This window comes from Netta rufina (assembly GCF_964035555.1).
Source record: "Netta rufina genome assembly, chromosome: 7".
NCBI classification, from domain to species: domain Eukaryota; kingdom Metazoa; phylum Chordata; class Aves; order Anseriformes; family Anatidae; genus Netta; species Netta rufina.
The window spans coordinates 32817017-32842471 of NC_140130.1; the positions used below are offsets into that span (position 1 = coordinate 32817017).

Consider the following 25455-nt stretch of genomic DNA (forward strand, 5'->3'; position numbering starts at 1 on the left):
GATGGCTCCTCGAAGAAACATTCGTGGATAAAAATACACATTGCATTTTAGGAAGAATTGCATGAAAACTGAAAGCAGAATACTTCAGCAAAATATTATACGGATGGCTTGGACCTCCTTAGAGCACACGACATGACCAAGATGATCCGATGCAGAAGCCAGGAGCTGTTACATGGCTCAGTCGCTGCTGAATACGATCACCTATTATAAATGTTTAAAAACTGATTTTTTAAAATTACTTTACACAAACAAAAAAAGAACCCAGAAGAGATGTCTACACAAGGTCTATACCTCCAATCTAGGAGACGTGTATTTAGAACTAAACCATTTGGCTATGTCCGCATGCCGACAATATTAACGCCTAAATCTCAGACTGTAACATAACTGAGCGGAGCAGTTCATTGCACAGACCCTCAATTATTTCAGCCAGGTCGTGTGCAGAAGACTGAGACTGACTTCACGCAAAGTGGAACTCCATCAAACTCCTTAAATCAGCATCATAAAGTTACTGCTCCTCATACGTCCCAATTTATCTGCTAGTCCTCCTCAGCAGGAAGAAAAGTCAGCTTCAGAAAGCATTCAGACTGAGAAACGTGAACTCCACCTGACAGTACGGTGCAAAGCAGTAGTCAAGCTCAGCTGTTTTTGCTAGAAGCATTCGGTGTTTTCTTCAAAATAATCAAATTCAATTTTCAGCTTATCCATTTCCACTGATCACAGCCAGTGACTTGAAGGAAAATTTCAAAACATTTCCCAAATCCTGTGACTTCACTATAAACAAGTACAGCACGCACGTGTTCTACGACACAGCTTATAGAGAGCAGCGGTGCTGTCCCTAGCCTCCACTTCCAAGCATCCTAGACCAGATAAATTGTAAAGAAAATTGCAAGCAGAGAGTAAGAAAACTGTTAGCTCTTCAGCTCCTTCCTTTTCTTTCCTTCATTTAATTTGCTTACATGGCATCTGTTCAACAATGTTTATAGCCTTTCCCTCTTCCAGACTAATGTCAGGAAGGGAACGGAGCCTCTAAGATCTCTGTCAAACCACAACCAAGCAAAGTCTCCAACATGTAATGCCAGTAGGTTGAGAGGGCATGGCTTAAACTGCTTAATCCACAAAGTTGGTACTTACCCACTCCACTCTACCACTACCAATCACTTCACAAAAGCAGCAGCATTATCCAGAAGCATTTCAAAGCTTAGGGTTAAAATTTGTTTCATGTGTACTATTTCAGTGATAGTAAACTGGGACTGCAAAATTAGCATCAACCTGCTTTGCAATTGCATTGTATCTGGCCACGTGTACAACAAATACACGTGGGAAACAAATGAAAAAATAGCATAAAATAAAGAATCCTCCCAAACTTTTTAATATTGACCAATGCACAGAACAAAAAAACAGAACCTGTGGCTCAAGCTGGTGATGTGGTATCATTTTAGATGATTTAGATGACAGATGCAGCATTCTCCAGTTCACTAGTTTGTTTCCCTCAAAATTCATGTTACCGTTGTTTTAAGCACCCTTGGGTATTTAGGTCTAATAAGGTTGAGGCTAATGGATTAGGGATGATTTGGTGACACTGGTTATACCAAACATCTTTACCCTTTCCTCAAAAATCTGCTACCTGATCCAAAATTGCTACTAAACTAGCTTCTCAGTGGTTTGATCTGGAGAGCAAGTCCCCTAATATCTCCCCAAGTATAGCCACGAGCAAGGAGTCGTGCTATCACTGCCAGCAGTCACTAAGCACTAACAACAAATATTCAGTCAAACCCAAAAAAGGGAGAATTTTAGTCTATTGCCAGATACGTTGTAAACATGAGATACCCAGGTAACCAAATGACAAATTATTATCTGACAGCCTTGAAAACCTCTCCATGTGAACAGCTTTTAAGCCAACTTGTAATAAGTACCACATGCAGCTAAATTAAAAAAGAAAACCCTAAGCCAAGTTAAATAGTAACTAACATTCAAATTTAACCGTATAAAGTCCCCATTAAAATCCAAAGTGACAATTACAAAAATATTATATTACTATGAAGACTGTCAAATGCTTTGAATAATTGTACATTAAGGAAATAAGTAAAAACACACTTTACCTTGTATCTCATTTTGGGGCATGAATGAATGTAGAAACCCATATAATAAAAACAGAGATCAGGAGCTTTTTCATGAAGTTTCCTAGTAAACGCAATTTCCCTATGAAAGGAAAAAAAAGACTAATTATTTATGAATATAATTCCTACATTCATTTTACTTCTTCGTAAAGGAAATGCTTTACAACTACCTGGCTTTTGGCTATTTAAAGGACTAGACTTCTATCAAATAAACAATGAAGATGATAAACTCAACACTCATGCTTAAAAAAAAAATTAATTAAAAACAACACAAAACACCGTGTCAGGCTTAAAAACACTTCGATTTTACCCTGCCAAGTGACTGACCTGAAATTTGAAGAGAAAGTGACTAAAAGCCTCTATTTAACAGGTTTCCTGTTAATATTCACGCATATTGGAATTCTACAGAAACATGACCCAGCGATTGTACACACACTGGCTGATGAAGCTCAGGAAAACATCAGAGTATTTTTAAAAAACAAGCTCCAAGGATAAGCCTCTTGTTTGTTCTGCTCGTTGCACTCTAGCAATTTACATGTAAAAACATCCGTCTTTGTGCAGCAAAAGCTACTTTTGCTCGTGTTTGTATGATTTTCTCATTTATTTCGAAAGAGAAGTGTCAATGTATTCCAAAATACATTTGCTTTTCGTTTTCCTGGCAAGAGGAAAGCAGTGTTTCTACAACAACTCTGCCAGTGTTCCTAATACAACACTCATTTTCACAGCATTTGTAACTTTGCAGACCACATTTGTTTCAAACAGGGATGTTGGTTCTTACCTTCAACGCTAAAGGGATAAAAGGACATGAGCATGTGCAGATAAGAAGCATGTACAAATCCTGTGGGTTTTTTATGTGTTGGATGTAGTCTGCTGAGACCATCGCGACACATTGTAATTCTGTACTACATGCATCAATTCCAAGAGGAAAATGTCCAGAAGTTACTTCCTACCTGAAAATCCAGGTAAGTACAGCAGATTCCAAAAGTGAGGTTTATGTACTACCGAAGTACACCAAGGTGCACCTCACCTCAGTCATCTTTAAGACACAGCACGATGTCAAACACCTCTACCAGTCCGTGCTGCTTATCCTGGCCCTAATTAAACACATACCTCTGTGCAATTTAACAAACTGAAACACTACAGGGGATAAAAAAAAGATCATTCTTTGTCTTTTTGTCTTTCAAAATGTCTTCAACACTGTTTGCAATTGGTCTGCCCTGTTTGATTTAATAAAACAAAAAGACTAAAAGTGAACAGAGTAAGGTAATTAGATCATAAGGTAATGAGGTTAAAATTGGGCTGCAGCAGCAGTGCAACGATGGGCAGCAAAGCTTCCTGCAAGCCACTAAAGGACCACAAGGAATTACTTCATAACGCCAACACCGGCTTGCTTAGAGCTGCTGCAGGTGTCTCCACGTGAGAGACGGTCCCAGCAACGTGCTGTAGGAGGACAAACATCACTGGGGAACAACGAAGCATCCTTCTCTTTCCTCCATCCCACCTCCCCTGCTAGAGCACCAGGGTTTCGTGCATTACAGCTGCACCTTCCTTCCAGATTCCTTCCTTGCAAGATTGGAGGCTCCCTAACCCACTGACCAACCATGTGGGTTCCCAAAATCGTGTGAGAGGTGCTGAGCTGCACAGGAACGAGAAGCGGGTGCTGCAGCTGAGACTCAAGGCAGGAGAAGGCTCTCCCCCCGTATCCTTCCATATCAGCCAGGCAGCAGCAGCGAGGTGCCACTGCGCTGCACGACTCCCATCTACCCACATTTTTTTCTGCCTAAATCATTCTCATGGAAAAGGGATTACAGACGTGCAATTCCTTTTCTGTAAAGCGTTCAGTCAGGATGCATATTTAAGGAATTATAACGGCCGTTAACACTTGGCAAGAGTGGGCAGCCAGTGAGCAAAACATATTAATTTCATTAACACAAAACTCAGATTCAGTATTCAGTGCTGCGTGACCCAACTCCAAAATCTAATGCTTCAATCTAAGCTCTAGCATTTTTCCTCTTCTAAACAAGAGATAAGGACAAATATGATTGTTTACTATTAACGATCTTAGGTAGTGGAGGAAGGTTTAATATTTTTGTGCAAATAACAGTAGGAATCACTCTGTATGGCCTGGTCAGCCCTCTCCCCTTTTATTAAGGCTGGTATTTCTTGGGTAGCTTCTTCTGCCCTCATCACTTTTTACTTCGATGCCCACATATTTCAGATGATCTTCAAACCCCGTACTTTCCAGGACTCAGCAGCAAAAATTCTCAGAATAGCCCGAAGTGGAAGTGACAGCGCTGCAAGGCAGTTTAACCCCCTCAGAGTAAAATTGGCAACAGCTTTTAAGGTATCAGATTCCTTTGCAACTTCCTAAATCCTCCCTAACTCTCGATTTTTTTTCCCCTTTTTGAAAAAAAGAACAAGGTTGGCCTCCTCTAAGACTGTTGGGAACTCATTTTTATTGCCATAAATGCAGCAGAATTTATAAGCTGCTTTTTCACTAGTTGAGCCATGCAAGCATGTTGCACTGACAAAGCTTTAAATTTATTATGTAGAAAATTTAAGATCATTTCAAGAATCCATAAGCATGGATTATGTCAGTCGGTTATTACATAAAGTAACATGATACAGACAGATACTAAAAAATAACTCTTAGGAGCTGTTTATGGCAACTTGCATGAAGAAAAAAAAATCAGTCTGATTTTAAGTATCTAGTGTATGTAATAAAACCTAGACCACTGATAGAAAAAAAGGCCACTTCTAAACCATAGGTGTTTCAACGTTATTTCCACATGTTAATTCTGATTAATTTTATGAAATCACCAGTGCCACTGTATGCCTCAGAAAAAATGAGGGTTAAAACTCTTTTAGCCTTAGACCAGTGGAGATGCAGCATTGACAGACACGTTAATGCTCACAACAACTTTGGAGTTACCTCTGAGCTGAGCTGGAACTGGACCAGATGATGTCCCGAGGTCCTTTCTAACCTAAACTCACCTGTGATCCTCCAGTTTCTCCTTCATAAGGAACAACCCTGGATCAAGGTGGGGAAAGCCAGCCAGGAGGCAGTGTTGTCAGCTCTTACCAAAAGCAACTTACTAGGAGAAATTGCACTGCAGGATTTAACCAGCTAAAAGCTTGCCAGAGAGCAGGAGGAGGTCCTGCTCTCCCTGCCTAGCCATTCCACCACAGCCCTTGCACCAGCTCTGGTGTTAACAGGATCTTCACTGAGCCAGCTCAGCTCACTAACCAGGTTGCTACAGCAGAGTAAAGCTCAGTAAATTAAAAACTGGCTCAGCAGATGACTGCTAGAAGCCTGGCACATAGCAGAGATGGAGAGGAGTGATTGCAGCACTCCGTTTCAGCAGCAATAAACCCTTAGTCTGATGTCAGCAACTTAACAGTGCACTTTGTGGGAGAAAGCCCTCGATGTATGCATTTAAACAATTCGAGCATAGATGTCCAGAAATAGGGAAATTCACCTCTACAGAGAGAGTAATATACCCAAAAAGAAAAATGATTGAAAACAAAACAAAACAAAAACAAAACCCTTTGTAAATCAAGAGATCCTACTCACGCTTACTCTGTTTAGATTTTGATTAAACTTCTGAGACATTGAGTTGCATGCTTCATTAGGTATTGCAGAAGTACATGAAATGTACTTCTTAGGAAAAAACTTCCTAAAATACATACATACATTTATATATATATTTGCAATTTGTTTCAGAAGTCGTGTCATTTACTCTTTCTAGTGGGTAAACCTAGGCAGTAGCCAAGAAGCTCCCACCTAAAGATACACTCAAACAGGATGCCTTGGAGAAAGATGAGCACTGGATTTCATAGCTGGATCTCGATTTATCACATGTAACAGTACCTGAAGCAGTGTAGTGCAAATCTGAAAACATGAAAGCTTTTGCTAGAACTTCTCAGGCCTATAGCAACTTGCAAATAGACAGGTCTGGCATGAGGTCCAAACCCAGCTGCTTCATGAGGATCTCACTGGGAATGCTACATGCTGGTGACTAGTTTATTTCATGAAAAGAAGAAAAAAAGCTAAGAAAAAACTTGTGATGCACAAAAATGTTAATAGTAATAGAATCTTAAAATTGCTTGTGAGAGAAAAACAGCAACTTGCAATTTAGCATTACAAATCTTATTTACAACGCAAAGCATTATTCTTACTATTCTACGGATACCAGGACTAGGATGATAGTTACTTTAAGGCTTTAAAATTCATAGGATTATTCTGTCTGTCAGGCTTTCTAAAGACAAAGATAATGAGATTAACACACCTGAAAATACACTTAGTGCTAGTACAGCAGGAGACTACTAATTCGGAAGTTTTTAGGGTGTCTGTTATTTACGATCTCACCATGCACACAAGTATAAAAGTGATTAATTTCATTTGGTGACCAAGCTAAGAAAGAAGTCCAAGGAAAAATTATTTCTATTCAAACAAAAGAGTCTTCTTCTGCTGAAACCAAGCAATAATAAGTTATTTTCTGGGGAATACAAACCTAGGTATTTCATTTTTGAGTTGTTTTTTAATCTTTAGAAATATTTAGTTAACTAGAAAGACGCATCCCTATTTAAGGATGAAAGTTAAAATCTATTTTGGAGCACAACCAACTACAGAGAATTAGAAAAATAATAATTAAGTTTGGCTAGAGATAGTGTTACCAGTGTATGTTTAGACTGGAAATAAAAGCTCAAACTTGGAAACAAGTATCAATTCTTACTATTATGTCTAAGCGGATAACAAAAATGTCCTCTTACCGTAATGCAGAGTAGACTCCCAAAGATAAGAAGGAATAGTCTGGATCGTAGTACAGATAGACTGAGGACACGCAGTAGGGCAGGATATCAATTACACCCACAGCAATTATCTTCCCATCTAGCCAGTACTGCTGGTGAAAGGAACCATAGCCGCACTCTGGTCCATTTGGGGGATTCTCTGCCTGGACAGAAACAGGATATAATTATCAGCCTGGTAGACTTCCAGTACAACAAGTATTTTAGAAAGGTTTTTAAAAGAAAAATAAATACTGTGAGAAGTTATTCCTGCTGTACGTGTTTACCAAAAGGTAAGAGGGAATTTGAGAAGCAGTGAGACCCATGTTAGTTCTCCATAGCATTTGTGATTTTCACTTTACTCATCCTCAGCAAACTCTACGTACCACCTTACAAACAGTGTAAGGTTTAGTCTGTATGACCAAGTGTTTTTTCATCAGAGAAGCTGAAACTCTTCGTGCCACGTAACTTGGGGAGCTCCTGTTTGCCAGCCCACGCCAGGGCAGCTTCTGGAAGAGCCCGGAGGGGCTGGCTGCTGCGGGGTGCTGGGGCCTGAGGTCTCAGGGGAGCACACCTCCCTATGGGGAGAAGCTCCTAAACCAGAAACTGATGCTTCAGCTTACAAAGAAAACAATCTCCTAATTTAAACTGTATTACACAACCAACTCTGGCAGGGCTTTTTCTCCAACGTCAGGTTTACTTTAATCCTGAATTCCACAGCGCTCAACTTAATTATCCTCCTAGTCATGTTTTTCACTGTATTGCCAGATCTTCAGAAAGCTGCTTCTCACTCAATAAATCTGACAACATTACCTGCTATTACCAACTGTTTTGCATTACAACAACAAAAGGTGGGTTTAATCAAGTATTTTGATACAGTAGCGTGGACTGAAGACATGATGGGCAGTAGAAGTTATTCTAATTGGTACCACATGTGTCAAGAGAAATCAATCACATGAACCAAAATCATTTCAGCTGACTTACCCAACCATTTAGTCCCAAATAAAGGCTGTATAATGAAATGTTTGCATTTCTATGTAGTTATATAGCATCAAAGTAGATATAAAAATAGATATGCAGCTAGCTACAGATACTGTAAAAGTGAAATGATCCAATACCTGAGAGCTAAATCTGCAGCATACAAGGCTATTAGGTAGGACACTGACATACCGAGCTGGGTTCTGCTCATTTAGAGAAAGCCTACTTACTTGGGAGTGCTGGTTTCATATGATATCCTCAACTTTTCAGTAGTGCCAAATGAACTCAGAGAGTCAGTATTAGAATTTTAAGCTGGGACATGGTCAAAGTTTGAGAGCTTGGAAAAGGTTTTCTCTGCAGGCAGCCCTAAGAGAACAGGTTGAGTTCTCTTCTCAACTAGCAGGGTGCAGCACGGGGCAGAAGAAAAGCAGCAAACCAAGGGGAAATGTGATTTGTAATCTAATACAGACTTGCTTAAGTATCAGATAAAACAGACTGTCAAAAAAAAATCACCCTATAGGATTTAATACAAGTTAAAAAGATTGTCTAAAACAACACGGAAAAGATTTCCACTCAGAGCAAAGTCTCCTACAGCTAAAGGGCCGCTGTGCGTACAGGGCCCTGCCTCAGAGCAGCAGGGCAGGGGCTCGGCCCGATGCCTGGCAGCTGAAGCATCAGTTAAGATCTGTTAGTGAGGCACGAACCACCCCGTTATTCCTCTAATTCAATTACAAAGCCATTTCTGAACATAAAAGAGGCTGTGTTCTTTAGCAGGGATAACAAGCACAGTACTCATTTCAGGCAAAGTGTTCAGGGATCTCCGTTACGTTAAGTAAACACCATTTCTAAGAAGCACAACATTTTCATCCTCCTTGAGAAGTTTCCATACAATATAATCCTTTGTAACGTTTGTACACATTACGTTTTCTCCGATTTCTCAGTGAACCCTTGGCTCCATTACCTGGGTTTCTCAGGAACCATCCAGGCACTTTGACGTGTCACAGGTTTAGAGCACCAAGCCCTGTCCTGCAGCAGGCTGCACCATTTCACAGCACTGGCACAGCCCCTGGGGCCCCGGCTGTCAAAGGCGATGTAAAATGCAAGGGACATCATGCAGGTGAGGCCCAGCAGTGGGGCTTACCTTATGGACACGAAATAACACACCGTAGTAGCCCTTGTGCTAGAAAAACATGAGCTGCTCTTGCCACCAAAAGCATCACCACTTCTGTGATTGATGAATCAACAAACGTAATGTCAGAGATGTTACATGGAAAGAGAGTGAGATCAAAACCAATATTCCCTTATTCCCTTTCACACTGAAGTTCAAATGATACCATGATTCTATGATAGATGCCTTCAGGTCTTCTTAAGCAAACAAAACCCCCACTATTCTAGGGAACACATGTAAGAAAGAACAGCAAATCTTTAAAATTAATTGTTTGCTTTGTTTATATTCATTAAATAAGTTGTGTTAAAGGAGTAAACACTAAAAGCAGACCTAAAACTCGGGCTGTGAGAGTCAAAGCACAACTAACCATGCTGTGATTAGGAATTATTAAAAACACAGAGTTTTCATAGTTATTTCTGCCTCGCATTTTCTTCTAATAAGGCCTAGGAATTACTTATTTTTTTCAGCGTATAGTAGGAGTTTAAAAATACAAAGGATTTGAGTAAGCCATCATCAGAAGACAGGGGTGTAGATGGCTCTGTTGCCTGCTTTTAAGCTGCACGGTGCAGCTGAACAATTATGCAAAGTCTCCAAAGTCTCCAACGTCTCTGCAGAGGAGGAAAAAAAAATCCAGAGGGGCCAACTTGTTTCAAGTTAATAGTTTAAACTTGAGCTTCAAGACAATGGATTGTTAATAATTTGATGATAGGGAAACAAAATTATGCAAGAACTAAATCTAAAGACAGAAATTAAATAGTTTCTTCAAAGTTTAGCCTATACTGCAGAGAAAAGTATAACTTATTCCATTATATATTAATTCTGTGTCTTCGTATTCTGCTTGCTGTTTTTTCATTACCAAGTGATTGCTTACATTTAATAATGCCTTATTAAAATTTAAATGTTTAATATCATCTGATATTACAAGTTGCTCCAAGTGGGTCACTTCAATAGAAGAAGTGCTTACAATGAAAATTTGATGATGGTGAGAGCGCTCGGTGTTGTTCAAAGCACACCGGTCTTTCTCTTTACTTTGAGGAGAGGTTTCACTGATCCTATTAATATAGAAATTGCACTGATTAACCCCCATGCCAGCCTGGAGTGCAACTGCAGACAGTGCTGCACAGTCACCCACCAGAAATGCATCGTGACCCTGATAACTGTCGGATTATTTTCTTCTGGGAGGTTTCATGAAATTTCCTACTTTGAACATTTCCAGTTTACTCTCTGCTGTGGATGGAAGGAGGAGTAAAATATGAAATCCACACTACCTCATACAAAGAAAAAAAAAAAAAGCAACAACAACAACAAAGGAAAGTCTTGATTTCTACACTCTAGAAGTTATTTGCCAAAGTGAAATGATTAATTCCAGCAGCTCTTCTCCCAGCGGCACACGCACAAAACCTGCCATATGGTAGATTTCTATCTCTTTTGGTTAGCAACATATTTCCTGTTCGCTGCTATGTCCTCCTTTCATTAGGGATTAGTGGAGGTGCTGTGAAAGCAGCCTACAAATACAGGCTGTGTCAGCAGAGAGGTAGCACTACAGGCTTTCATTAAAAAAGGGGAGGGGGGGGGGAGGAAAAATAATGCACCGTGGTGGAGCATCTGACAAATGAGGAGAGGCTGAGAAAGCTGAGACACTCAGCACCAAAATCAAAATGACTCGGGAAGGTTTTATCAATGTGTGTAAATACCTGATAGGAGGGAATAAAGCTGAGGGATCCAGCGTTTTCTCGGAAGTGCCCACTGACAGGACAAGAAGCAATGGGCACACATTAAAAATTAAAAACCACATGAAATTCAAGCTGAACACAGAAAACACTTCTCTGCTTCAAGTGATCAGACTGCCCAGAGAGGTGGTGGAGTCTCCATCCTTGGAGATCTTCAGACCCCAGCTTAACATGGTCCTGGACACACTGCTTTGGGGGGCCCTGCTCACTGAGCTGGTGGGTTAAAATGATGCAGGATGGGTACACGAGAGCTGAGTGCAAACAGCTACAGAAAGATCCCGTAATATTGAGCAATTAACATGACAAAGGTAATAAATACAATGTCAAGCTCATGGAAAAAAAAAAGTGGCTATATGTGCATCCAAAACAACGGGTGTAAGCAATTTACACTTCAAGATATTTTTGAGGCTGATCAGTTTTATAAAACAATCATCTTCATGCTTAGCATCAGTCAAAATGGAAAAAGACTAAAAAGTGGTTAGGGAAGGATTTATAAAGAGAAAAAAAAAATCATTGGATTGCCTGACACCACGGTGCACCTGAGCACTGAGGCCAGGCGCGGTCATCGCACCAGGATGACCCAGGACGGCTGCAGAAGGACAAAGGCACCCCTAACTGGTCATCAAAAACTAAGTATCCACCATGATCACCTCCAGTTTTTCCCATGCCCTCTTCCCATAAAGACTCTCACTTGGGCACCAACAGGGTATGAATCCACACTGGTTTTTGCTAGGAGTCCTGCAGCCGCCCTGCTCCAGGCCAGGAGCATTTACATCTACTTCCATCGCTGGAAGTGGCAGATGGCAAACACTCAGCTGTAGCTTCTAAGAGGAAAGGAACACTAAACAAAAAACAAACAATCCCTTCCCTCTGCTGTGCCCTGTTTACTGCCAGAAAATTGCCTAGGTTTCTGCTACCACATCCTATATCGTTTTTTAAACTATTTCATTTCTCGTGCCAGAGCCCGTAGCCAAAACTGAAACCAAACAGGATCCTAAAATTGAGAAATAAAAAAAAAAAAGCAGGAAGAGTCCGGGTGTTGATACTATTTGCAGCTAATAATGGTATTAAAAATTCAAAACAATTACAAATTGAAATCATGTAAGGCTCAAATTTGATTTTAAATTATTTTTGTTCAAAAGAGTAAACAGACTGCACACTACCAGTTTTGCTCGTGGCAACTGTTTCAGAATAAAGAATTTCAAGAATCCCTTGGCCTCTGATATACAACCGCTTTTATTTAACTCCATCTAATTGAAGACATCTGCAGTGGTGCCACACAAAATTTAATTCAAGCTTCGAAATGTCAATAAAAAGTGTCTGTAAGAAACAATACTGGTATAAACCTGGCAGGGAAGTGTGCATCAACATCTACGTAGCCATACAAAATTAAGAATATAATGGCAGTCTGCTGCCTGGGTTGACGAGGTGATAAAAGCCCTTTTCCTATAAAGTCTAATGAGCTCTATTACTCTTCAGCTTTCAGGAATGCAAAGGCCAGCGGACTCAGCAGAGAAAAGCAACAAACCCTCCACACATGGATCCATTCAACCCGCGACATATCGAATTACTCGCGTAATTACTATAACCTGACAATTTCATTACACTCACGTGGTCCTCGGCTCTCTAAGGCTAACAAGACAGACAGTGCCACGAACCCACGTTTCTTTTCCAGTAGGCAAAGGACTAAGAGCATCTCTCCTTAATTTTTAACTCACGTTGTAGTCAAACACAAGGTCAATGAATTATTTTGGAATACATTCTTTCAAGGAAATAAATCAAGAACACAAAACCACAGCACTTTCTGCCTTTTTTTTTTTTTTTTCCCTAAATGCAGAGATATGAAATTTAGTGATAGTTCCTTATCCAGCTCCGCAGACTCCTTTGAAAATTCAGTGTTATCTTCCCTCCTGCCTGGTGATGATACAAACACTGTGACACCTGCACCCATAGCGGTGTATTGCCTGCAAAAAGTGAAGAGGGATGAACACGCTCATTTCAAAACTTGCGTCTAGACTTAATACATACCTCAAGAGGAGAATCACAGAGGAATCGTGTGAACTGCATCGAGGTAGATTCATCAAAAGTATGTGCCCAAGAAGACAGTCCAAATATGCAAAGCAGAAAAGCAAGAAATATGTTAGTAACACTTCAGGATACATTATCATTCAGACAGACGTGCTTTCAAAACCATATACTTGAAAAACACCAACAGGATTTAGGAGGTGAAATAAAATTCCCGAACAAATTCCCACTTTCTATTTTGTTCCTAAGTACAGACAAATATGATCCAAATGACTAATGATCCAAAACACTTCATTCTCTCACATCCCATTTTCAAACATCTTCTATTCTACAGAATTTAAATTTATCACTATCTTTTATTTGAATTAGACATTGCCCCTCTCTGTGACTGCCTGCAGCAGGGAGTCTCTTCCCAGTTCCACTGGTACCTGCCCCATCACTAAAGGGATTAGGGCCATCATCTCTTTTAACAGAAATTTAATAAAGTCTCTTTGCAATCAAAATCAAGAGCAAGCCTGTTCAAGTCTAAAGAAGAAGAGGGGAAAAAGAAAAATCAGCTTCCTGAAAGTGCAAGCATTTTCCAAACCAGATTCTTTACTCAAACAAAATGACGTGCTACAGATAATCAGACAAAGGCAAGCTTTTAATGATCTGGAGCTTGTGCAAGTTTCTAAGAGTAGTAAAATATAATAGCTATTTATTTACCATCATTTGCTTATTTAATACGAATACCTCCTTAGTGGTGGATTCCACATAAAACACATTACAAGATATTGCAAAATTCATAGAATTTAACCCCAAAACATTCCTTTGTTAAAGAGCTAGTTTGTGTCACACAGCCAAACTCCCCCTCCTCTAATAAGCCGAACAATTTAATAAATCAGTCATGACCAAACTGCAAAACAAGAGTAATCAACAACTTCTGATTTGAAATTTGATTTAAAAAAAATATGCATACACACACACACAAAAAAAAAAAAAAAAAAAAAAAGACTGTTCACAAGATTTCTTGGTCAAGAATTCTATGAATTTCTGAGATAAATTAGAGAAGAGTTTTCTGCTTAAAGGGGGATAGATAAAACTGCAAGTGATTACTTGTCAAGCATCCCATTTTCCCCTGGGTGGGGGAGGAGAGGAAGGCAGGCAACATTAAAAAGTGCCAACACTACAAATTGCTGACGCAGGACTGAGGCCCATATACAGTCTAAGTAATTAAAACTTTCTTTTCCTCAGAAAATGCCATAAATCAGATTTTAGAAAACAAAATGCAGCCTCTGGTAGATATATGGATCTGCAAACATTACCTGGACCGTTCTATTGTAGCTGGAAGTGGACACCGAATCTCAGCCTGCCCTAAGATGCACTAAAAGGTGCTCCAGCAGTGATGCTAACAGACAAGACCTTGCAGAAGTCAGACTCCAGATACTTTCCCTCTCCAACACACAGCAGCATTCTAGTTGAGCTGTGAATGGACAGCAAACTTTTGGGATGAACACTGAATTTCGATTAAGCTGCTCTTGAAGACAAGGGTAACGGGCATTTCCTACAATCAGCCATTTCAGATGTACTCACCACCAGCGTGGTGGATGCTCTAAATTATTGAATTTAGATAAACAAATGCCTGTGAGATCTTAATTCAATTCCAGAATTTTTATTGGTTTGGTGGGCACGGTCAGAGATTAAGGGGAAAAAAAAAAAACAGGCAATACTTGAAGAAAAAAAAATTGAAAATCTGAATTACCGAGTTATGTTCCCATAAAAAAAGACCAGAGATTTACAAATTCCTGCCCTGCTCGTGCATCAGCCCTTACAGCCAGCGGGAGGATAAGCCATGTGTTACTCATTTTGATGTCAGAAGACCCCCGATAGTTCTTAATCTGTAACTTTAGCTTTATAGTGCAAGTTAAACCCTATGTTAAACCCTATGGGTGAGAAAACGGAGCCAGCACCACCTTTCAAATGGTTTTCTCCATCCTCCCAGCCCTGCTGGGTTTTGGGGCAGGGGAGGGCGCCCCAAGCACACCCCAGCATCCCTTCGGCTTGCTGGGGGCGCTGCAACTGGTGGCCAGGAAAAAATTAACTGCACTTGAATTTGTACCACCCTCGTATGGGGAGAAATCGCTGCAAGTTTTATTACGGATTAGTTCATCTGTTTATTCTCGAGGTTCTCAGGTCAGATCATTTTCTGAACCAAGCGCTAGAAAATTTCAGCAGATTGTGAATCTCTTCTAGAAGTCACTTAAGAAAATGTTTTGCTTTAAAAGGAAGAATTTAAAGACATATAGAGATGGAAAATAGCAAATATTTTAGATTTCCTGACCTTTGTTATTGTCTTCTCAGCCCTTACTCTGTCCTCCCACCCCCATACCCACAACACTTCCATCATAACCCAGGAATACACCTGGACTACACAGCTACTTAAACTAACATAAACGTAAGATTCATTTTCTAAATTAAAAAAGTCTCATTTTAATACTGTAGGATAATTACGAACACAATTCAAAAATGATTCTACAAACCATGAAAGAAACACAGTCAAGAGCTGGTGTTTATGCCAAATAAATCAATCTGTCACACAAGCACAACTGGAATTCCTTTCACAAAGTCACGCTCTCCTAATTTTCATTTCAAGCTGAATTACTTAAGCTTCAGTCTTTTAAAAACTATATATATGAAATCCACAAGATTCTTTCCCTGGTGCAAACCAATTTCAATTGCCATAAAGAAGCCATCGCCACCACAAGACCAATGGGAAATAAACTCAAACACACCCAATACGACTAAAAGGACACCGCTAAGAATCAAAACAGAGGGGGAAAAAAGGCAGGAAGACAACTGCTTGAGTGCAAGCACATGCACACCTTCAAAAAGCTGCAATAAAACCAGAATGCTAACACCTGCTGTATGAGGAGGGAGGACGTTCAGATGCCGTGGATGCTGACATGTAGGAAACCCAAGCGGCCTGGCACCAAAAGAGCAGTTTCCCCATTTTGAGTGCTTTCCAGACATCATCACCTCTTACAAGTTCAAAATAAAGATGTTTCTGCTCTCAAGCATTAATTATCATTCTTCGTTTTCACTTGTAGAGTGACAATAGTAAAAAATACTCGATTAAAAAATGAACAAACAAACAAAAAACTTCAATCAAACTTCAGTGAGGCTAGAACCTAGTAACTGACCCGTAAAATACAAGGATGAGGAACTCTCCAGGCAACTGGACTGAAATCAACCTGAGAAACGAACGATACTCTGTAACATGGTGTGTGCTGTAAAAATACAGAAAATGAGACAAAATCAAACAAGATTAACAGGAAGAGCTGATGCCAAGCTATCCCACTATCCTTGAAACATCACCGTAGACCTATGTTAACAGGAAAATCAAACGTTTATTCTGGAGCTGACATATTTAGCGTAGGTCAGCTCCAGAGAAAATCTTTGATTTTTTGATAACATAGAAAGAGGGATTTAAAGTTTAAATGCATATCTTAATGATAGTTTTCAGACCAAGAATTGAAGTAATGAAACAAGTGATTGGTGATGGGACAAAGCTTGCACCTCGTAATGATGATTTCGATTCCATTATGGGATGACAGATTCACTGTGGCTTTGCCTGCTCAAAAGAAAAAATCTCAAAATAATGGAAATCCCTCAGTCTACAATAAGGAGTTCTTTCTAATTTTATGTGGACATCCATAGAAAACTCAGTGTCAAAATTAGGAAAACCACGTAAGCTGGGATGTAAAAACTCTGATCTGAAACAGTGGGGACGAGTCGCTCAGTTGAGCAGACACCTGAATTCTTTGGCTCACAGGGCCTGGACCCACAGCGCTGCAGCCACGAGGCCACGCGAGCACACTGAAAGAATCAGGCCGATCCAAAAAGTGCTCTTGGATTTAAAATTAGGTTTATCGGAGACCTGAAGTGCAAGGTAACTGAAGCGAGACGTTCTGTGGCAGCAGCAGCCCACCACGAGGAGCCAGGAATCAGATTAGCACTGTCAGCGACTGAGCTGATAAAAGAGCCCATTCAAGAGCATTATGAAAACATACTGCTGCCTGGGCAAGCGAAGGCAGATAACAATGACCACAAAGGCTCGATTTTTTCCCCCAGAATTCTCTCGCTAGAAAAAAAATCAAAAAAAGAAATAGGAAACTGGGTTAAAGAGACCTAAAAATTGGGAGCTGGCTGCCGGAATCGATCAGAAGGCGCTCCCTGGCATTTCCTAGGCTGGTCGCTCTGCTTCCTATAGTAGTGCAAGTGTATTTCTGGGAGGCAATTAAAGAAACTGGAAAAGGAAAAAAAAAAAAAAAACGATACCTATTTCAGTAATTTCTTGCACCTTTCCAAACAGTGTATCTTTTGTGTGTTGATAAATTCTTTTCTTCCAAGACAAATATTTAGTTAAGCACGAAGTAAAGAGAGCATCCAGCTCGCTCTGCAGGCGGAACTGAGACACGTACTATTTTTCTACAAGCTTGTCATTATAAAACACCCGTGAAAAGTTAAATAAAATGCTTGCTTCAGTAGGCCTCAACAGCAATAAACCGTTCACTCTGGCTCTTTCTGGAAACTACCGTCGAATTTTTATGATCATTTATGAAAATGTTTTCTAACTTGTGTAGCTGCCACATAGCTTGTTTTGGTTACACTTCAGCCCTTTTCTTAAAGGCAAAATCTACTGTAAACAGACTTAAAACCAAAAAAATTAAAAAAAAAATCACATTAATGAACTAGGCATATTGTAGCAGTGTTTTAAACCACCCATCACAATCATTCAGTTCACCAGCGAAGAGGCAGGAAGAAAAAAATGCTTGGTTTTTACATGGCAATATATTATTAAATAAACTCCATTTGGAATTACAAGCACTCTTGTTATTTTTTTCAACAAGAACTGATTACAGCTAAAGAACAGAATTAGCCAATGTATATATTTATGTTCTAATGTATATACAATACATAATATATAAGACAGATACTATGTTGACAACCTCAAGATAGATTCAAAAAAAAGGCAAGATTGGGTCAGAAATGCAATGTGTCTGGTGAGATGGACACTTCATTGAGATGAACTGGTAGAGAGCTACTTTGTTCTGCCCAAATTAGCTAATGAGTACATTATTGGGATCAAAAAGTTTCTCTCTTGGCATGAAAGGACCCAGAAAAAATATTTTCACAGTATTAATTTTATTTACTATCTCTGCCTGCAGAGCTCCACGTTTTGACTGATGAAGCTCCACATCTGCATCTACCGTTTAAATACCCAGAAATGCATTTTAACACCTTAGATTTAGGGCAAGCAGGTATCAAAATGTTCCAAAATGTTTCTGTTAATCACCCCGAAGCTGGGCAGGTTGGACCACAGAAATCCTCCAGGTGATTTATATTCTGCAAAGCCCCCCCTGCATTTCCTATGCAGAAACCCAGGTATTTTGCTGTCAAGCAAGAGTTGAAACGTTTGCAAATCAGGATTTGTCTTCACAAAGCAGATCTGCTACTTAGCTTCCTTAAATCCAGCTTCACATCTGAAGAGCCAGCCTAGCCTTTGGTCCCAGCTAGGGTTTCTGTCTTGTTTTCAGATTTTTCTGCTGTAATTCGATGAAGCTAAAGGATAAAACACTGGTTACTCTCATACTCTTCCTCTCTTGAGGCAGCCCCAGCAGAGAGGCAGTGACACACCAGTAGAGCAAGCTATCTCTGCTGCACCATGGGGCATCTGTGCTTGATTCCATCACCAAAGCATTTCTGTCTCTGGAGCTGCAGGAGACAAAGTTCACTCTTCTCTCTTCTTCTCACAACGTTATTCCATACATTATTCTGCAGGTTTTCTTCAAGTGGCCAAAACCCAGGTATCAGCACAACAGCGCCACGAAGCACAGAATTGGTTATGTGGCTTCATCTGTAGTCTTAGCAAGGACTTTGGAGCAAAAACCTGCCTGGAATTCAAATGCCTATCCATTCAAATCCGCTAGCTGTCATCATTTAAATAACCATTTGAAAAGTTAAAGAATTCTACTTTCATGTTCTCTACTCCAGCTAATTGAAAACATATATAAAAAGCAATTACAAAAAATGTAATTATTTCTACTACACTGGAAAGAAAAATGTATTTCAATTCTGCTTTGTTTGGGGACAACAGTTGACTTAACTCCAGCACCAAAGGAAAATAGAAGCTGTCAGAGCTGATGAAATCTGCTGTAAGCATAAATCAAGATTCATTATTATAACAAATTAATAGCCAACATACAGCTATTCTTACATTGCTAATGGAATAAATATCTGATAATAAATGTTTGCAATAGCAGCACAGCTTTTTTCTTTTATGTACTACTCCACATTCAATACAGACAGATCAAGTGCTGGAAAAACATCAATGAAAGAACAAGTAGTTAATGTGCATTTATGAGAATACATCAAGTTTGGATGATCCAAAGTTGACTTCTAAATACAAAGAATAACTGAAGTGCCTTTGTAACAAATTAAAGATATTTTAATACAGATCAACTGCAGTATGCAGTATTATATGCAGAAAGTCTTATAAAGATTACTAAATAAAGACTACTGCTCTTACAGACCAATAGTGAGCATATGTTACTACATCATCCAGCAAAATAATCAAATGCTATTAAAATGCAAGTTGCTCAACATCCCAAAACCTCCAGATCACAAAACCACATTTGTCCATTTTGCTGTGTAGAAATTAAGACAAAGCTATATTATAAAGACTCATTATATTTCTTCTGACAATTGAAAAAAAAAAAAACAAAAGAGGGGACAAAGTGTCATTCATAAAATTTATTTGAACAATCATGGTACTCTTGATCTGCTGATCGGCTTTGTGTTCCAACTGATCCTGCACTGAAATACAGGGAAACAATGCCTCTTTAACCAAAGGATGCTCAGCCTGATATCGCCTCTCTGTTCATTATAGAAGTTGCCCTTATTCAGGTTTTCCCAGGTTACATTCTCACAATTTTTCTTCATTACAGCTCAAATCTTTCAGAATATAAATAAAACTACCACCCAAGCAGAAAAAAATAAATGTAGCTTGTAGATGTGTAAATAAGTTCTTGCAATTGATTACATTGTGGATTTTTATAAGCTCCACACAGATCCGCATATTGAACATGAATACAGTCTTCCACTACTTTATCAACAAAGAATAAATGCTGGCAAACAAGGGCTGTATTTGAAAGTGCACAAGAACTATCATCTTGGACCAGAGAAAGAGATCTGTGCGCACTACTTCCAAAAAGAAAAAAGGCCAGAGGAAGTGCAGAGAATGTGACAAACACTAGCACAGGTTCTTCCCTTGCACATTTTCACCTCTTCCAAAACCGAGCACTTCTTGGGCTTGGTTAATCCAAGGGTAGCCTTGGATAAACTTGTTCAATAGGCAATACATCTATTTTCCATGCCTGTATCTTAATTCATTCAGCTATTAATACTTTCCCACTTAATAACCTGTTGGGGTTTCCCCTAATTCTTCAGATTTCCCCAACGACTCATTTAAAGATAACAATATATTACTCAGAAAGCAGATAACTGCATTTACATAGCAGCATAATACAGCTTTGTGTTCCCACAGAGGAAAAACTGAAAAATCAGCTCTTCCACAGCACTATTTAAGAGCAACTTTTAATTAGAGAGTGGTTTGCTGTGTTTCTCCTCAGGACACCAACCCATTCAGTAAAACCACACCAACACAAGTGCCATTAGGCACCTCTTACTTTGCTGGCCACCAGCAGCTGACTGCCCTCCAAAGCACAGGGACAAGCAGGCCAGTTCTGAGGCTGACTAAAGGGTTTTGAGGGTTTTCAGAAGGTTTTCAAGAGAAGTTCGATTTATACCAGACACCAAAAAAAGACAAGAGAGGATAATCAGTAGCTGAAAAACCTATACAGAAAAGAGTTGCAGCATTTACGTCAAGACAAAACCAGAGATTTGAAACATTTTCACTCACAAGCTAAGTTATTTATGATTACAGCAGCAAGAAGATGCTTAAAACGGTTCCTAGAATAGGATCTTACTTGGCTGATCACAAACTTACTTCTACTTTACCACATTATCTACTCAGCACTGAGGATGGTGACACTGCCCCCACAGCAATGGCGGGTACTCCTCACCTCAGGGGCCAGAGCACCACTGGGACCTGGTGCAGGTTTAACACCGCTACTCCACTTCTACACCCCCTTTGGTTAGCACTGACAGAAGCCACTGGATCTGTGAGGGCTCAGTGCTGCCTCTCTCCAGCAAAAGCTCAAACAAAAATTTGAGGCCTACACACTCTGGTAGATGCATTCACCCGAACTGCTCTTCCTGCACACCAACGCTGTGATATTCAACCTGAATGCAGTAAACTAGACTTAGTTTGCAGACTTGTACCTCAAAATTTGTATGAGCAGTGACTGTAAACACGTTAGCAGCAATACTCATGGCATGATGTAATCTAATCTTGACCTTTCTGACAAAAAGTCAGCATGGCATGGCAGATGCTACATCTACACAAGAGCAAGGTGGGTGGACGCAGCCTCCTCGGCTGGCCCAATTTTACTGAAGCCTCCTCACAGAAATCTAAGCACACTGAGCACATCCAAACCAACTGGCCCAAAAGAAATTCTCACATTCTCTCTCCCACCCCCCATTTTCAAGCTTTAAAACAGATTGCAAGATTACTATCAAGCACTTGCATTACACCAGGCTAGCAGCCAAAGACCACCTTAGAGTAAGCACGACTCCAGATAAAGAATAAACAAACAAGGCTTTTGCCAAAACATTGAAAATACATGATTCTGCAAAACCCTGCACCACCAGAAGTTATTCAATGCCTTAAACTAGATTATCAGAGTGGTAAAACAAGTACCATTTTCCAAGTTTGGCTTAAATTAACACAAGGGACAAAACGCTGTTTGATGGCCAAATTATCCAGCAGAGTATGACTGGCCAAAGTTAAATACAGACAGCAAGCGAGGAGTTACTGAAGATATAATAGTTCAGTTTTGGAAAAACAACATTGCACAAAGATTAAATTACAAGAAGAAAGAGAGGTTCAGAAATAAGAAGTAGATAGCCCTGTATCAATACAAGCTGTGCTAAGAAATGCTGCCAGAAAGTTAAGAAAACCACTGTCTTCGAAACATCACTGAAGAATGAGAAAACTGGAAAAAAATAGTAACTGAGTAGAGGAATAAAGGGGAGAAAAAGCAATATGTTTTTAAAGGAGATATATTTTCAATGATAGAAAGCCATGGACAAGACTAAAGGATGCTAAATCAGATACTGTAGCAGAATAATTACTTCTCTTTAAACGTAAAACACAACTGCAAATTGCTTTTATTTTTTTATTTTGCTATAGAAAGTTGAACTTTTCAGTTTTTTTTTTTCTTTTTAAACTTACTAAGGTAAACTGGTGTCAGAACCTGACTATATTTTAATAGCTAAAGGACCAGAATATATAATGTACAAGGCTTTAGTCACAAGTGGAATTCAGTCTTAGAACTGCTGTAGCTGTGAATTTCCAGAAAATATCCACTTCGATGAACCGGAACTAATAAATGAATCCTATGCTCATCAAAAATAAACTGCATTGAAAAAAAAAAAAAAAGACGGGACCTTTTCTACAAGAAAGGTTTGTTTTCTAGTATTTCACGTAGCACTTATTAAACTCCTGTACGTCCTTAAGCAGAAGATCTTCACTTATTCTGTCACACATAGACCATAAACACACAGCAAGCTGTGGTTTGAAGAGACCACGGGTTAAATTAAAATGAAGAACGCAGGGGGTTTGTTAAGGGCTTGTTAAGCTGACAGTGAAACTTGGAGTAACAAACTCCAAGAGAGGTTTTCTGATTCCTAAATATTTAGACTTCCAAGATAAAAGCTTTACCAATGTATTTTTTTCAAAATGTGTGTTAACTCTCACAGTACACAAGTAATTCTAAAATTACAAATGAAAAAAAAAAATCCCAGCTATTATCCATCAAGGGTCAAATCAGTGGCAGCAGCAGCAAGGGAGGAAAAAAAAAAAGAGAGGCACAATGTGGCACCCATGAGCTTACAACTGAGGTCTCCATCAGAGATTCCAAAGCAGTGGAAGTCAGGAGGTGAAAGGAAAATCCCAAAAGACCCACTGGCCTGAAGGCACCGAAACAGCAGTTACCAATGGTGTCAGCATGGCACTAAGCAGAGAGTGCCTAAAAGTTCTAAGTAAATTTTGGCGTTAAGCCTTCCATGCATTCCCCATCACATAAAAATCTCGATCAAAAGATGTATACACATTGCATACAGAATCACAGAATTTTCTAGGTTGGAAGAGACCTCAAGGTCATCGAGTCCAACCTCTGACCTAACGCTAACAGCCCTCCACTAAACCATATCCCTAAGCTCTACATCTAAACGTCTTTTGAAGACTTCCAGGGATGGTGACTCCACCACTTCCCTGGGCAGCCTGTTCCAGTGCCTCACAACCCTTTCAGTGAAGAAGTTCTTCCTAACATCTAACCTAAAACTCCCCTGCATAGGTGCAAAAAGAGAGCCTTCTTTCACATTCACTGAGCAATAATCATCTTCACAGTTCACGTACCTTATGTTAATATTGTGACTTTTTTTATATAACTTTCCACATTAGTGTTATTTTCAAATCACCAGAATTATAAGTCTATTCCTAAAATTGCCTTTTAATATAATACTGTTAATATTAAAGCTAGTCTAGTAGATCATACAGGCAGACAGTATAGTGCAATGCCAACAATTTAATAATATATTCCAAAAAGAACTTGTTAATATGACACACAATAATTTTTGTTGGATTATGAATTTAAATACAGGCAGGTTTCTGAATGTGAAGTGTTCAGCCAAATGTAAATTAAATACTTTTCCTAAACTAGAAGCTTTCCAAACACGAAAGTGTGCAGGACTCTCCCTGAAATGGAGGCTTATCAGCGAAGGAGGTTCATCAGCCACACACAGTTATATTAGCTTGCACAGATTAAAAGATAGATTTAATTTTAGATCCAAAAAATTCCTGGATGTTTGCCAGTTTAAAACCCAAAGCAGACTTGTTACTGCCCTGAAAAAAGCCCTGTGTATAGGACAGAATTTCATTCTACCTTTACTTAAAAAATTACTTGGCTCCATAATGTCTGTATGATATATTACAAAGTCTGAAAAAGAGGAAGAAAAAATTTGAGGTCTTTCAAACAGTACTTTCCACTGTCCTTCTAAAAAACTTGGACCAGTTTTACCCTACTTACTATCTTCTGTTCTTAGAAGAGACTCCAGTAATTCTCCTCCTACAAAGGTTCAGTATTACGGCTTCTAACCTACGCAAAAATACATTTTGTGTAATGTATTCTTCAGTTTACTTCCTCCAGGGATCAATTACAAAATGCTTTTGATTGAGGTGACTGTGCTTTGGTGCCTAATAACTGCGAACAGCAAGACCTTCTTAACCAGACAGTCAGGTGAACACACCTAACACGATTTCTAGTGTTTTAGAAGGATTACATTAAAACCCACCAGCACCAGACTGAGTTTTTACACTTACTAGAAGATTCAGAGAAGTTCCTGTCTCCCCTGGAATATTGTACTAAGCCTGCACAAACATGATGCCAGAGAAAAAGAAGAAACACCTATGACAAGTAACAGGGAAAAACAGGAAGATAAAAACCTGGTGAACTTCTAGCAGCATGAAGAGAAATCCATCTCCTTCCTCATTAGGAATTAACTCGTGTTAGACTTTATACCTTAATGGGGCGGAAATTTTTAATGTACATCTTTAAACAGCTTTAATCCTCTAGACTCCCTCAGTTTGTAATAAAAAGATTAATATATATGTATATATGGGTGATTAGGGCTATCAAACCCAAGCCTAAAACAAGCCATGTGCTCTGACCAAACAGGGCATGATGAACCAAGTGCCAGATGCCATTCAGAACTGAACTGCAAGCAGCCCTGGTGATAGTGCCCTTGATTCTTCATGAGGGGAGTAAGCAGTGTATTAAAAATCATCTGTAATTCTGAACAAAGAAAATATAAAATTAGGAGGTTCTCACCACTCTCTCTTTGCAGTAACAGTTTTCAGAGCAAAAGCACGCTGGATTACATGTTCTATCTCAGCAATAAGGCTGAAATACATTCATTGTAGCAGGCAAATGAGGTCCCGGATCAGCCCAGGTAATGCATGTTACCAATCCAGTAAATAGCTCAGACTTTCTCAACGTTTCCAATTTTACCGGATTATAATTAACCTCATTTATGTCAGTAATTAAGAAAAAGGCAGAGACTAGTACTTATTGTTATGAGTCCTACTATTTTACAAAACAAAGTGAAGTAGAGTTTATGGTTTCCCACAGTAGCATTACACAGATCTTACAAAAATGCTCCCCGTACATTCTTTTGAGCTAAAGCCAAAAATGATTATATGGTTTTATTATTCTACCTGGAAAGCAGCCACAGCTCGCTAGGTATCACTTCTGCAAGTCTTGCTCTCAAGAACCAAAAGGTCTGACAGAATTGATCAATATTGAAGTCTTATATTTGCAGCAGATAGAAAGGAGAGATCCAAAATACCAGCTTTGTTAATTCTGCTAATGAAAACGTTGGGGCACCTGCCAAAGAACCAAAGACTTGCTGCTTGTTTAGAACCTCACTA

The 25455-nt window shown here is 39.3% G+C and overlaps 1 protein-coding gene across 4 annotated transcripts in view; it reads right to left on the bottom strand.

The window, feature by feature from the left end:
- The window catches only part of ATE1 (arginyltransferase 1), an 84950-nt gene that overhangs the window by 44752 nt on the left and 14743 nt on the right, over positions 1 to 25455 (bottom strand). For all 4 annotated transcript variants that reach the window (XM_084290027.1, XM_084290026.1, XM_084290025.1 and 1 more), the window contains 3 exons: positions 12810 to 12842; positions 6891 to 7072; positions 2100 to 2199 (listed from right to left, as the gene is read on the bottom strand). In XM_084290027.1, coding sequence (XP_084146153.1) covers positions 2100 to 2199; positions 6891 to 7072; positions 12810 to 12842 — 315 coding nt within the window. The remainder of the gene's footprint in view (positions 1 to 2099; positions 2200 to 6890; positions 7073 to 12809; positions 12843 to 25455) is intronic.